The 15,195-nt window shown below is 39.9% G+C and overlaps 1 protein-coding gene across 1 annotated transcript; it reads left to right on the forward strand.

The window, feature by feature from the left end:
* Positions 1–4,593: 4,593 nt before the first annotated feature.
* Positions 4,594–14,102, forward strand: fxn (frataxin). Its single transcript, XM_080004387.1, has 6 exons — positions 4,594–4,723; positions 5,052–5,123; positions 7,741–7,829; positions 8,320–8,440; positions 13,073–13,170; positions 13,706–14,102. Exons 1-6 carry the CDS (start codon positions 4,607–4,609, stop codon positions 13,842–13,844), a joined length of 636 nt encoding a protein of 211 aa, XP_079860513.1. The 5' UTR covers positions 4,594–4,606; the 3' UTR covers positions 13,845–14,102.
* The last annotated feature ends 1,093 nt before the right edge of the window (positions 14,103–15,195 follow it).

Raw genomic sequence — 15,195 nt, forward strand, 5'->3', positions numbered from 1 at the left:
CCGCATACACAGCTCCATTTTCTTTCCCCTTCCTGTCTACTTTTTATTATGATTGTTTTATTACTATTAACAAATATTTGATGTGATTGATTAAAAATCATTGGTGTTTATTTGATTTAATCTAGCCACTGGGGTGTACAAGCCAGTGTATCATCAGTGCCAGTCCCGAGCCCGGATGAATAGAGAGGGTTGCGTCAGGAGGGCATCCGGCGTAAAAACCATGCCAAATCAAACATGGGGACAACAAATCTGATTTCGATACCGGATCAGTCAAGGCCTGGGGTTAACAACGACCGCCACTGGTGCCGTTAGCCAACAGGGTGTCAGCGGAAATTGTGCTACTGTCGGTCGCAGAAGAAGAAGAGGGAGAAGATGTGTCCGGAGACAGCAGGAAAGGAAGAACGGTAGGAGAGTAGAGTTGAGAGTAGGAACTTTGAACGTTGGCACTATGAAGGGTAAACAGAGAGAGCTTGGCATGGTTTTTACGCCGGATGCCCTCCTGACGCAACCCTCTCTATTCATCCGGGCTCGGGACTGGCACTGATGATACACTGGCTTGTACACCCCAGGCTGACATGATGGAGAGAAGGAAGGTAGATGTACTACTGTATGTGTACAAGAGACCAGGTGGAAGGGGAGTAAGGCCAGGAGTATCGGAGCCAGGTACAAACTGTTCTACCATGGAGTGGATGGCAGGAGAAATGGGGTCGGGATAGTCTTGAAGGAAGAATATGTCAAGAGTGTTTTGGAGGTGACGAGAGTGTTGAGCATGGAGCTGGAAATTGATTGGTTGGAAATGTTGTGAATAGAAAAATTTGGGCCGAAAAGTATGATTTTATCGTAGTCAAAAAGATTCAGGTGAAGACCTGTATGTTATTATGGTTGAAAAAGATTTAAGCCAAAGTCTGTGAATTATTGTCTTTGAGAAGATTTACAGCCAAGGCCTGTGTAGGAGAGCCTGCATTGCAGGCTCATTGAAAAAGCTCAACCCGAGGTTTGAAAAAACTTGTGTTCGTATCCTACTGCGACCTTAAAAAAAAAAATCACTGGAACAAAGCAGAAGCTGATGTGTACAAGTTGTATTGTTTATTGTGTCAGAAATATATTTTGAGCCAATCGTAGTCTTATTTCTTTGTTCAGCTGTTCTCTGATGTTGCTTCTCAGCTAGCCAATCACAGCCTTCATAGCGACAACCCTTCTTTTGAAGATGGCGTTCATTTGTAGTTTTCGATCAGCTGCCAAAATAAAAAAAACAAAAAGACTGAAATATACTGACTGTTCAATTAAGGGCTTGTCCCTTACATGACCTCGGGAGACGGTGTCCCCCGTGGCGCCATCTGGTGGTTTACAGAGTGTACTATTTTTCAAAATATGCTGTCTGTTCAGTTTAGGCTTTGTCCTTACATGATCTTGGGAGGTTGTGTCCTCCGTGGCTCCATCTGGGGGTTTACAGAGTGTACTATTTTTCAAAGGAATTTTTAAAGGATAGTTTCATATTAAATTTGGTATTAAGTTGAGTTGTTCTTGCATTGATTTTTGTATAGCATATAGAGGGTTTTCATGTGGGATGACTATATTTAATCATAAAAGGTTGTGAGATGGAAGAGAAAGAATAATTATTTTGTTAGTTGGATGTAGTGGTGGAGAGCATCCCCAAGGGAGAGAGTGTGGTCATTGGAGCAGATCTCAATGGGCATGTTGGCAAAGGGATCAGAGGCATAGGTGATGAGAAGGTGACGGGTAGGTATGGTGTCTATGAGAGGAATGTGCAAGGGCAGATGGTGGTGGATTTCGCCAAAAGGATGGAATTGGCTGTTGTGAATATGAATTTCAAGAAGAGGGAGGAACACAAGGTGACTTACAAGAGTGGAGGAAGGTGCACACAGGTGGAGTACAGCTTATGCAGGAGGTTCAATCTGAAAGAGATTAGTGACTTCAAAGTGATGGTAGGGGAGTGATGCTAGGCGGCATTGGATGGTGGTCTGTAGGATGACTCTGGAGGCCTAGAAGAGGAAGAGAGTGAAAGAAGAGCCAAAGATAAAATGGTGGAAATTGAAAAAGGAGGAGTATTGGATGTTGGACACGTGTGTAGGGGAGATGAGAGTTACATTGGGAGAAGGATGCTGAGGATGGAGCTGCCAGGCAAGAGGAAAAGAGGAAGGCCAAAGAGAAGGTTTATGGATGTGGTGGGGGAGGATATGCAGGCGGTTGGTGTAAGGGAGGAAGATGTGCAGCACAGAAGGTATTGGAGGCAGATGATCCGCTGTGGCGACCCGTAACGGGAGCAGCCGCAAGAATAAGAAGAAGAAGAAGAAGAAGAAGAAGTTTATTTGATATTTGACATTACATGGATTGTTGTTATTAATTTAATGGTTTTTTTTTTAACTTTGTGTGGTTTTAGGGTGTGTTTTTCATTTCGTCATGCATTTTTGCATTTAGTTGTTATTCGTTTTATTCTGCATTTCTTTGAAGTTTCTTTTATTCAGTACCTTATGTGGAGATGTTCCATCTCCAAGGGGAAAAGATGATGAGTCTCTGAGAATGGTTGAACATAGAACTCCTTCACAGAGCTTGTTAGGAGCTTCGAACATCTGGACTTGACAAAGATAAAGATAAGGTCTTACCATCAGGGGCCCCTCTTGCTATGCACATGAGGATTGGGGCTCTCTTCATGAACAGACTCCTTTGTACATGTACTTAATAAAACTTTGTTTTTTTTATCCTTAACTCTTTGTCTTCTTTCATTCCAGAACAAAACCAGACCGTCAGTTCGACATCACGAACACACACTTTCATTTACTGCAGGACTTTAAATTATTTTAAAATCGCCCTCACTTTCTGTTTATGGTAGAATTTAAATGCATATTTAATAAAACACAGTCAATTAATGCTTTTTTATAATTACAGAACGCAGAATCACGATTGTGGCGCCTCCCCTTGCGGCTGCCTGCGCGAGCACCTCGATTACGAACATTTTTTTTTTTTTTTGTATTTATAGAGCTTATTGTGCATAATCACCGGTTGTCATGACATTTCACTGCATATATGTATGACCGTATGTATATGTATGTGATAAATAATCTCTCTTGAACTTGAACTTGAACTTAAACTTGAAAAGGAGCGTGTCATGGTTCCAGTCTGATTGGGAATGAAACAGTAGAGGAGACAGAAACTGAAACAAACATCGACCTCCAACTGTAAAACTTGAACATAAAGTATTTTGAGCAAAAGAATCTGACCATTCTTGAACGACCTAACATAACAGTAGAAGCAGCATGGAGCACCGGCAGCACGGATACTCCATGCTGCCAGGGGAGCGGGGTCAATAAAGTCAATAACTTTTGATTTTGCTTTTGGATTCTAAATGGGATATGAAATATTCGAATAATACATGGATATTCCTGTCTATTTATGCACTAGCATCCGGAACTCCAACGCATCTCACATCGCGCAGGTCAAGTGGCCAAATTTAGCGGGTCGACCGATTGGAGGTGAGGCCGATTAAAACCTGGGTCTATTGCCAGGTCATTTGACCCGGAACTGAGACCCGGGTTTTTCCTTTGCTACTGGTGATGCATACCGGATTTCACGGGTGTTACCAGGTTTTTGGTGCAGTCGGAAAGGGGTATAATAGAAAGGTGTATTTGCACTTAAAAGTGAAAGAGACTTTTCATTTGAAGTTTCAACTGGACATTTCCATGTTGGTTATATGGTTACATGTATATGTGTCCGGTTACAGGTTGCATTATAATGAAACTTGGTGTCAGTCCCATATTGTGTTATATTGGAACTCAGTGACCGTTCCATGTAGTGGTTTATTTCATTGGAATACAGGGAGTTTCATGTTATATTATTTATTCCATAGTGAATGATGAACAATAGTAAACACACTGTCAAAATCAGCAATCTCACTATTGTGGTAACTGAAAACTGAAAAAGTGTAGTCCTGTCCTATCACGTGAGTGTAATCGGATCACATGATGTATTTCTCAAATATGTACAGCAGATATACCCAATGAGACCAAATGATAAGATGGTATCATTGATAACATTTTCCGATCACGCTTATAAACCTATAACGTAGTTATACTTATAGTTATTTTTTAGTTATACTTACTACTTCTACTACTTATATAGGAGCTTAAATTCAGGAGTTGTGCCTGCTGGGTTTTGACTTCATGAGGGATACCAATGCTGTGTTGGATGTTTGACAGCGGACAGTGACATTCATAGACGGTCCCCAGATACCATTAATTTGTGATAATGACCTGGCTGAATCAATCCCGACAACAAGCATACTAGAAGGTACTAGAATACTAGTTTTTGAACGTGGAGAGAGCCTGCCGGGCTATCTTCTGGATGACGGAGATCATGTTGTATTTCCAGCCCGATGAGATCAGGCTGGAAAAAAGGTGATCGAACTGGAGCCTGTTGTATTGTTTTTTTTCCTATTTAAATCCATCCAGCAGGGGGCGCGAACTGGAGTCTGTTGTGCACCCCCATATTTCACTCCTGTCCAGCAGGGGCGCTAATTAGGTCAATAGAGCCTGATATTGAACCGGCAAAAATGATCGAAGTAGAGTCTGTTTTTCTCGTTCCGTTGAAGATGGAGGCCAACGTATTGAGGTTAGGAAGAACCTTATATATTAACAAGATTACGACGGTCATCAGGAGTAATGTCATTCCAGCAATTGCGCAGAGGGAAACGTATTTTTCTCATCGGGTAAGTAACTCCAAACAAAATATTTAGTTATAGGAAGGTGACAAAGATAAACTTGACGCAATATTACGTCCGTTACGGTGACTATCTACGTATTCTGGTATTGCACTCCTACTAACACATTTTTGGATTTTGTAGATTTATTTTAGATTATGTAATTTTTTTGTATGAATATGTTATGTGAACTGGCTCTTTGTTACTTCATGACTTGTTGTTTATTATGTTGATACATTGTAAAGCGCATTGGGTGTTGCACACATACATTGTCATGATTTTCTCAGAGGTACAAACGTACGTTGGCACCTAACAAAGCTGCGCTTTCACGTTTCAGATGGATAGCTTTCCTTCAAACAAGCGCACACTTAACACCGCGCCTTCCTGGATTTCCCTACACTCCCCAGAAGTAAGTCAATCGAGTCAAGTTTCAAAGTGACTGAATGGGAACCTCAAAGAGTTGTGCAAGACACATTAAGAAAATAAAACCCCAAAATAGTCTAATAGGCAAAGCACAATAGTCCACAAAAATTGACAACTATATATATATATATACACACACACACACACACAGTGTGCACTGTGGAGGTATTGCGTATATACACTACTTACAAAAAGTAAGGGATATTCGGCTTTTGGGTGAAGTTTCAGGATGAACCTAAAATGCACTAACTCACTAATATAACCTTTTACAGGTGAACTTAATTTTACCTTCTCTAAACTTTTCAATGCATTTGTCCAACTGTTCAATGTTTCAGTACTTTTTGCACAACTTGCTGTTCTTTATCAAGGAGCTGAACGGAAAAATTCACAACAGGTGTTTGAGCCATGAATTGACCAATACATTTCCTGGTTCAATTAGAATTGGTATTTAAACAGTCCTCTTCATCAGATGTTCACATTTTGACATCATGAGACCAAGACGACACCTAACAACTGATCAACAGTACCTCGCCATTGCGAGGCTTCAAACAGGATGTTCTCGAAGGGAAGTGGCCACTGAGCTTAGCGTGTCACAGAGTGTCATCAGCAGGTTGCAACAGAGATACAGAGAGACTGGAAGAGTCACAGAAAGGCATAGAAGTGGACGTCCTTTGGCCACATCCCACACTGGTGACTGCTTCATTGTGAACAGTGCCCTGCGGAAGTGGTTGATGAATGCCACTCAACTCCAGGCACATTTAAGGGAGGCGAGAGGCACCTGGTGTCACCTCAGACCATTTAAAACCGTTTACCTCAGTGTGGTCTGCGTGCTAGACGACCTGCAAGGGTACCTGACCACACCACCAGGCACAGGCATCATCGTCTTGCACAGGCCAGGGAGCATTTACGCTGGACGAGGGACCAGTGGCCTCAGTGCTGTTCTCTGATGAAAGTCGATTCACGTTGAGCAGAAATGATGGCCGCCAACAATGTTGGACATGTCAAGGAGAGCGCTACGCATCAGCCACTGTTGTCACCAAACGAGCCTTTGGTGGTGGTGGTGTTAAAGTGTGGGCAGGTGTGTCTAGTCAATACAGAACTGCCCTACAATTTGTGAATGGTACATTGCCAAGCCCATACTACCTGAATAACATCGCTAAGTCCTTGTGCCCCAGCATGAACAACACAGGCCTCATTTCATCTTCATGGACGACAAGGCTTCAGCTCCTCGAAGTCACATCATTAGGGAACGGCTGCTGGAGACTGGGGTACCTCAAATGGAGTGGCCTGCTCTTTCTCCAGACCTGAATCCCATAGAAAACCTATGGGATCAGCTGAGCCGCTGTGTAGAGGCTCGTCACTCTGTACCCCAGAACCTCAATGACCTGAGGGCCGCCTTTCAAGAAGAGTGGGGACAATAAGTCGACTTGTGAACAGCTTGAGACCTCATTGTCAAGCTGTAATTTATGCACAAGGGCACATGACAAGTTATTGAGACATTGACATTTTTAGTTGTGGTATACCCACTACTGTTGTTAGCTTTTGTTTGAATAAATTGTTTGAGATGAGGAAATCACCATTGCATGCTTCTGCTTAGATGCCCTACTTTCATGATACAATATCACTGTAGCTTGAACTTTTTACATTTTCCATAAATTTCACCCGAAAGCCAAATATCCCTAACTTTTTGTGAGTAGTGTATTATGCTTACTCACTTGTTACCTACTTAATGTACGTTTTTGGGTTTATCAGGGGTTCATACAAGAATCAATACTTATAATGCTAAGTTAGGTAGTATTTTTCTTCAGCTGCTTTTTAAGACTGCATCCAAAATGGTATACTACATAGAATATATGAAATACATGTACTATCATCTAGCTTACTTTAATATCTGGGTAAAAAGATTTTTGGAATGTTTGGACCTACAGCATATGTCATCGATCACAACACTGGATAGGAACTTCTACAGTCTTTCCCACCCATTGCGTTGTGGGATACAGTTGCCTGTGTATTTCCCCAGAGTTAGGGTGAAGTCCTTGTAATTTTTGCATACGATTGTTTCAGAAGCACTAAATAAGTTAACTGGTTTTCATGTATTCCATTTCATATGCATCTCATGAGTGATTGTAAACTGATCGGTGTACCATAGTCACCAAATCTGGGGCCTTATTCCAGAAAGCTTGCTAGGAAAATGCAGTGATAACCCAAGATCCCCAGTTTAACTGATTATTTGGATTTATTAATAGCTGCAGGGTTGCCTTTCTTTAGTCATGTGTTTTACTCTGTGAAACTACACATTCATTGATACCGGCAGCACATTGCTTGTCATCATAAATACTGTAAAATCAAGTGAATTCATTGGCGTACCCTGACACCATTTAGTTTGAATTAATTACCTCCAAGTGACATTACTGGAACCGTTTGAACTCAAACAACAACTTTCTGTCCATGCAAGCAATTCCATCTGGGGTCGTCACTGCATTCTCATTGCACTCTTTCTGAAACAAAGCCCCTGTCTTTTTACGCCCAATGAAGACCAAGTGATGTCATTGATTCTAGTGATGCTATCTTGGAGAAAATATTGTGAAAACAAACTCTTTCAGTGGTTCAAAGACAGATTTCATGATGTGTGGAGGAGAGCGTTGCACGGGACGCCGCCAGCGCTTGGAGAACAAATCCCTATGCAAAAAAGGTATCGATTTCTGTGACAAAGTGACTTCACCTTTATATTACAACACTAATATTTTTTAAATTGAACGTTCTATATCTGACTTGATATTCATATTTAAGAACTCAATTGCTTTTGTGTCATTGCCAATAAACTAGTCAGTAACTTACTGAATAAACAGTATTTGCTTTGTCAACCTTTGAATTCCACTAGGTTGGGAACAGTACAAGCTTTATTGTTTTCAAAAAATATTTTCAATTTCAAACCTTTTTTCAATATAATATATAAAGATTGTGAGCTTCCTGTTTTTCAAAAGGGGACTTTTTTTTTTTTTCTTGAAGGCTCAAAACTTTGGACTGTGTATAAGCACAAAGTGTTTCTCACTAGGTTGCGCAATCAACAGTTCTACGTGACCCGAACCAGCGTTTTAAAATAATTCCTGGTTTGAGAAATCATGGACCTATCCTTTAAGACCTGGTCATCATAAAGACTAACGGATGTTTTCTTTCCACAGTGATCTATCGGAAGCTGTTTATGAACAGTTGGCTGATGAGACACTAGATGCATTAACTGATTTCTTTGAAGACCTGATGGACCAGCCCTTCACTGGTACCGATTCTGACGTTGTCTGCTCTGTGAGTCTTTACCCATTGCCGCCTTAAATAAACACAGGAAAGTGTGTGTGTGTGTGTGTGTGTGTGTGTGTGTGTGTGTGTGTGTGTGTGTGTGTGTGTGTGTGTGTGTGTGTGTGTGTGTGTGTGTGTGTGTGTGTGTGTGTGTGTGTGTGTGTGTGTGTGTGTGTGTGTACACCTATATTTATATGTAAACATATGTGTAACCTATATATTGGATATGTAAGTTAACATGTTATGTTCTGTGCAAAACAGTTGAAGGTACAAAAACTTTTATATGCAAATGACTTCTCGGTTGAAAACAAAAGCACAGATTAGACGCCCAGTGGGAGTAGTGGTAATATACTGTATCTCAGGGGTATTCAATTAAAATTCAAAGAGGTCTAGTCACTCAAAATTTCATATTGAAGTTGTAGTTCTGCCAGCTTCAGCTGTACTTAGCAAGTTGTACTGTAGTTAGTTGTTGTATAACTATTAAATGAAATAAACAAAGTACATTTAAATAACTTTTAAACAATGTTTATTGTCAGTTCTTGTCATCAAAGCTTTCCTTTTGTTCCTTTGTTTCAAACACATTGAACAAGAGGACAAAATAAATCAATGGCGCTTAATGAATTTTATTCAAAGTGCTGAATTTGTGCAAATAAGTAAAGTATAACACAGCTTCCTTTCTTGTTAAGTGAGATAATTGGTTTGACTTGAACAAATAATATTATAACACAGCTTAAAGGTGACCAATTATGCTCATTTCCACTCTCTATATTATTGTTCTGGGACTCCACTAGAGTGGCTTTGCAAGGTTCACATTTCAAAAAATACATTATTTATCTTATACGGGCTGTTAACACAGCCCTTAAATTCGGCCTCTCTTTAAGGCCACCCTCCCTTAAAGCCCACTTTCTGCGTGCTGAGGGGTGTACCCTCTGTAAACTATCAATGATTTCACCTTATCAGTCCACTAAAATCTATTTCTGAACAAATTTTGTGTGAGAAATTTTTAATCCAGTTGCTGAATCTTCCCTCATATTAGATCTACAAGGCCTAATTTAAAAGTTGGTTCTGGCTTTTGCTGCTGTTGTCTGTACCAGCACAGAGCTTAGAGCAGCGCGGTATACGGCAGGCTTGGGGCTTTTTAGTTTCATCAATTACAGAAACGTCAGAAAATAATATAAATACATCTACAAATTTGTTTGGAGAAATGCGCAGCGGATCATGCTCCCCAGCCTACAGTATCCTGACGTGGACACACACAGACAGCCATTGCTTACATTTCCCTCATCTGCAGGGTTTGTCCAGACATTTGGTTTGCTCTTTCTTTTAGAAGACTTGTGCAGGTCTGTTCTAGTTTTTTGTTTCATGTAAATGTCGGAAAATAAAATAAATTAATACATCTACAATAAAACCACACAATTTTTATTGGTTTTGATTGGAGAAACACAGTGAATTGGATGGAGCCGTTGACCATATAAGGAAATCCATAAAACTGAGCGTTTAGAGCGGTCGGAAGCGATTACTTTGTCATGAGTCACTTTGGCCATATCTAAAATGAACATCTGACATTGTAACATTATATAAAAATGACAGAAAATAAGGAAAAGCATAATAGGTCACCTTCAAATATCAATTTTTTTCAATTATTTTCCTTTTTTGTGCCAGTACTTCTCACTCTACTTCACCTTTCGATCTTCTTTAGTGAGAGAAATGGCTTCACTTGAACAAATTTTTTTTTAACAAAGCTTAAATATCCATTTTTTTATCCATTATTTTCCTTTTTTAGTCCCAGTGCTTCTCACTCCACCTTCCTTGTTTAGTGCACTCTACCTCTAGTTGCTATCCATGTGATGTCAACATAAGGCCAATTTGGATCGGTGATTCTGCCCCCTGGTGTTTACAGTATGTAAATAAAAAGAAAAAAAGAAAATATTTTGATATTGCGCTACAATTTTCACCTCCACAATGCATATGGTCAAGTTTTTGTGCCGCAACATACAGTGGCACACATCCAGGGAGGGCAGCTATAGTGGAACATCAATATTCTCCGGAGATGGAACTGGTTATAGTCTTGAACTTGTCCATGCTTGGCTATGACCTCCACCTCATGCTCAGTGTGGTACACACAGTGACACAAAATGGTAGATTGACTGCGTTTCACAATTAAGCTGGTTGAACGAGTGACTATTATATGACCTTTTACTTGTAATTATAATTTCATTTAGTAATTTCACTTAATTAGTAACTTCACCACAGGTAAATAGTGCAATGGCACAGATGAGAACATCGTGTTGAGGAATCTTTACAAATTATCAGGTAACCTTTTTATTTTTTCATTTTTGTTTTTTGAAAGGCGTTGATAATGATGTTTATTTTTTGGGCACATACAGTACAGAAGGACGATTGGCCTCATTCATGATAAGTACGGCACACCGTCTGCCGCCCTCTGTTCTATGGTCCACATGCTTGGCGGCTGGGGGCTGATCAGGGGCCTGATGGGAGCACGGAGCTACCCGGTATGGTGGAGGCACATGGTCGACCGCCAACCTACAGCGATCCCGTGGCTGATCGCTGTAGGTTGGCTGCCACCATGTATGGGAGGAGGGTGTGCTAGGGAACGGTCAGGTCCGGCAGGAGGGGATCTGCGTGGTTGCTCCCCAGCCTGCTGCACCCCTGCATTGATCTGGTCGCGATTCGCCTATCTCTCCCAGTGCCAAAACTCATACTCAGCACATACACCACACAATAGGCGTAGGGCTTGCGGGGTGGGTGGGGCGGGGCCCTTTCCGCTGCTTGGAAGCGCCACAACATAATACCAAACTTCTACACCAATACCAAATGGGATAATTCATGTGCACTCACCAGTGAACACCTTATATACACACACACACACACACACGCACACACCACCACACCTGCTTTAATTGCACCCCAGCACCCTCCTGGTTGCATTCCCCTTCTTTCCTTCCTCATTTACTGCCAGAACTATGACAGGAGGAGGCCACATGAGCAGTTGTAGTTCCAGTTTTCCTGGACCTAATTAACTTTTTCGATACATGTTGTCGTCCAATGTTTATGTTTTTGTGTAAATGTTGTTTGTTTCTATGTTTATTTGTGATTTCCCCCTCTTGGAGTAGTGATCAGTTGTTTATAGACCCAAACATGATAAATAGTTCTCCAAAGATGGGGGTTGGTGGTGGTTCTCTATAACCAAAAACTGTGCTGTTGTCATCCTACATGTCATCCACAGGACAGAGTTATTGCAGCAGTTTTTGATGATTCAAGAATTTATTAAGTGTTTCATTGCAAGTTGAGAACTTGAACTCCACATGCAGAATAACTCTATCCTAGATGAATGGCATACAAATACTCTTTGTTGTATGCCCAGCATGCTGACAGCACAGGTTAAACATAAAAAAGAAATGTACGGCACACATCTGTGCTTAGAATGAGAATCTTTTTTTTTCTGCCAAGTACATTTTCATATTTAAGGAATTTGACATGAGGATTGGTGTGTTTCTCTACAGACAATTAGCATACAAAAAGCTTAACCGTCTAAAAAATTAAATAGCTGAAATATACAGAAATATCCAAAAACTACAGAGCAGAAATACAGAACAGAAATAGCCAAAAATATAAACATTGACAGAATATGTACGTGTGAGGATAAATGATTGGTATAAATAATGCATGCACACATTTTTAGATAAAATTTGGGATACGTCAACTTTTTTTTTTAACGTTAATTCTTGACTTAACATAGGAATAAATTCACAACTGCCTCATACCACTTGTACGCACAAATCTTGAAGGCCTCAGAGTTCTACAAAATGATATAGTCAAACATTAAGTGTGAGAGCCACAATTAGTAAATAATAGGTAAATCGTGAATAGTATATCCAACTAAAAATTACTAATAATAACACAAAAAAAATAAAACTGACAAATGCGTATTTCCATTATCCTGCCATATTATTTAATTGTATACAGCTAACTGAGTTTTAATTGTATCGTTTACTTTTTTACCCCCACATACAGTATATTGAAATTTCCCTCCTGGGATGAATAAAGTATCTGTCTGTCTGTCCGTCCGGCTATGAAGGATTCACATTGATCTCCAAGAAGGCAAATTTATTAGAGGATATGGCTTTATGCACCTTAAGTAGAGAGTCGAGCATATCATTTTCGACATAGCCAGGATCTCTTTACTGAGAGTGATCAATTGCTGAGCAGCTGGTTTTTGACTGGTTTTTGACTTTGAGTGGCTGATCATTATTCATTGAATAACCTGACGCTGTAACTCAATCCCCAGCACTACCAACCCGCTCCCACCCAAGATGTATTAATTAAATATGCTACATTCTGGACAAAATCGTCCTTAATGCAAGAAAGTATATATTCCCGAAATATGTTTTTTTTTTTTTTTTTGTTTTGTTTTTTCAAATAGAAAAAAAACAAAAAAAAAAAACCTCAAAAACTGCTAAGAACGATCAACATCTAGCAAACCATTTTTAATGAAGGTTGTGACCCATCAGCAAGTCTTTGTAGTCTGTGTTGTATGTCTATGCCTGCCCTCCATCAATGACTCCCATTTGATGGTGTCAACTTTGTGTTTCTGTGTCTTTTGATTTTCCTCTCATACAGAATGGTGTGTTGACAGTGAGGGTCGGAACAGACCAAGGAACCTACGTCATCAACAAACAAACACCTAACAGACAGATCTGGCTCTCCTCTCCTACCAGGTGTGTGTCACAACCATCAGCTGTACTGGTGTCAATTGAGCAATGGCTTCATCTCCTTTTCAAATATGGGCTGCTCTCTTGCAACCTGCTCTTTTTTTATTTTTATTTTTATTTTTTTTCTGGACTTGGCATTGTGTGCTTTTGATAAACTTTTAACACGTTATTCACTGTGTGTTGTACACATGATGAATTGTGATTTTAAATAAAAAAATAATAATTTCACAACCATAACCAAATCACCAAATTAAATCCATAATAAATCCTATTTTAAAAAGAAAATATATAAAACTTGGCAGTTTTGATGGTGGTTAACTTTGTTGTACTAAAATACAGCATAGATCGAGCAATCTCCCTGTTGGTGACATACAAGATCAATATCTTGCACATACTTGTTAAATATTTTTATTTATTTTTATATAAAAATAAATAAAAATACATTTTATATATTTATCTATTTTCATAAATGGCTTGTGTGCCAAAATTCTTCACCCTTCAATTGTTTTGTTTTTTTCTTTATTGTTGTTTTTCATAACAGCGGACCAAAGCGTTATGATTGGACAGGGAAGCGCTGGGTCTACACACACGATGGAAACAGCCTCCACCAGCTGCTTTCTAGAGAGTTTTCAGTCATCTACGACCGCCACATGGACCTCTCCAAACTTCGCCACTCTTGACACCTCTCTGCAAATTTCCAGTATTCAGTCTCGATGACTGCCACCCGCTCTCGCCACTAATCCTTGTGCACCGAATTCCGGAATCAACAGGGGGTATTTATTAATTTGGCCATCGTAAACCATGATAACTACTTTAATCCGATCCACTTCAGCTGAGAGTCAACGGTGTTGTATTATTATCTGCCTGTCTTTTAAAAAATATTAATTTCTTGTTCATCTGTTTTATCACACATTTAATAAATATTAATTGAAATTACAGATGTTTTTTTTTTTGTTTTTTTTTTCCTATACCTAGCAATACTCGCTTTTCAAAAGCATGTGTGCAACCCAGAATAGAATAACTACAGAGCTCTACCCTTGGTTTTTCTTATTTGTGTGCATCTTGGAATGTGAATTTATAATAATAATAATAATAATAATAATAATAAGAAGAAGAAGAAGAAGAAGAATAAGAATAGCTATATAACAAGTGTAATAATTATGTTTTTACTAGTCATAGTGCATTACTGTGTGGATAACATGGGGAGAGAATAGGAGATTACCAATTGATCTAAGAGGACAAGAGTGTCTCTCTGAGTAAGTAGTTGGTTTGTGAACAGTTAAAGTAAAGGAAGAAAATTGAATGTGTCTAGACCCGGCTGGTCACAGACAGAAATCCGGGTGCCAAATCTGAAAATCTGTTGAGAAATTGTAACCTGGCATGACATATTTGAAGAAAATCCACTCCGCTTTAAACAAAAGCATCTTCTAAATGAAATCATGTATAATGTAATGTAATTCTAAAGTAATAATATAGAAACACCAACGTTGTGGAACATGACTGCTCCTCCTGCATGAGTCTTCTTAACCTCTGTAGCAGAGGGGTGTTGCTACAATGATTGTTTGGAAGCAGAAAGTTTAGCTTAGTGTATATAATATATATAATCGGTGGATTTCATTGGGTGGGAATTGAGTATTGATTGGCTGGCGTGGTGGTGGGGGGCTGTGGTGTGGGGATGATGTGGTTTAAGCAGCCAGACCTGACCTGGGGCTCAGTGGAATAAGCCCAGGAGCAAATAGACATGTCATGACAAGGGCTCCTCTCCTGAGTGTGTGTGGGGATGGGGGTTTTACCTGTTGCTCGTTAGACCAACCAACAAGCAATGGGTATGAAGCCACTCTGATCCTGGGCCCCCAATTCCCTAGACCCAGGTCAGGTGTGGCTGCTCAAACCACACCATCTCCATACCACAGGGGTATTTCCTACAAAACAAAGTCTGGTGTGCACTGCCCCTTTTAAGAACTTCAAATCTCAGCAGCCACTGAGAACAAGTGGACCGACTGGCATTGACCAACTATATTTGTAATGTCA

The sequence above is a fragment of the Zeus faber genome (assembly GCF_960531495.2).
Source record: "Zeus faber genome assembly, chromosome: 7".
NCBI classification, from domain to species: Eukaryota; Metazoa; Chordata; class Actinopteri; order Zeiformes; family Zeidae; genus Zeus; species Zeus faber.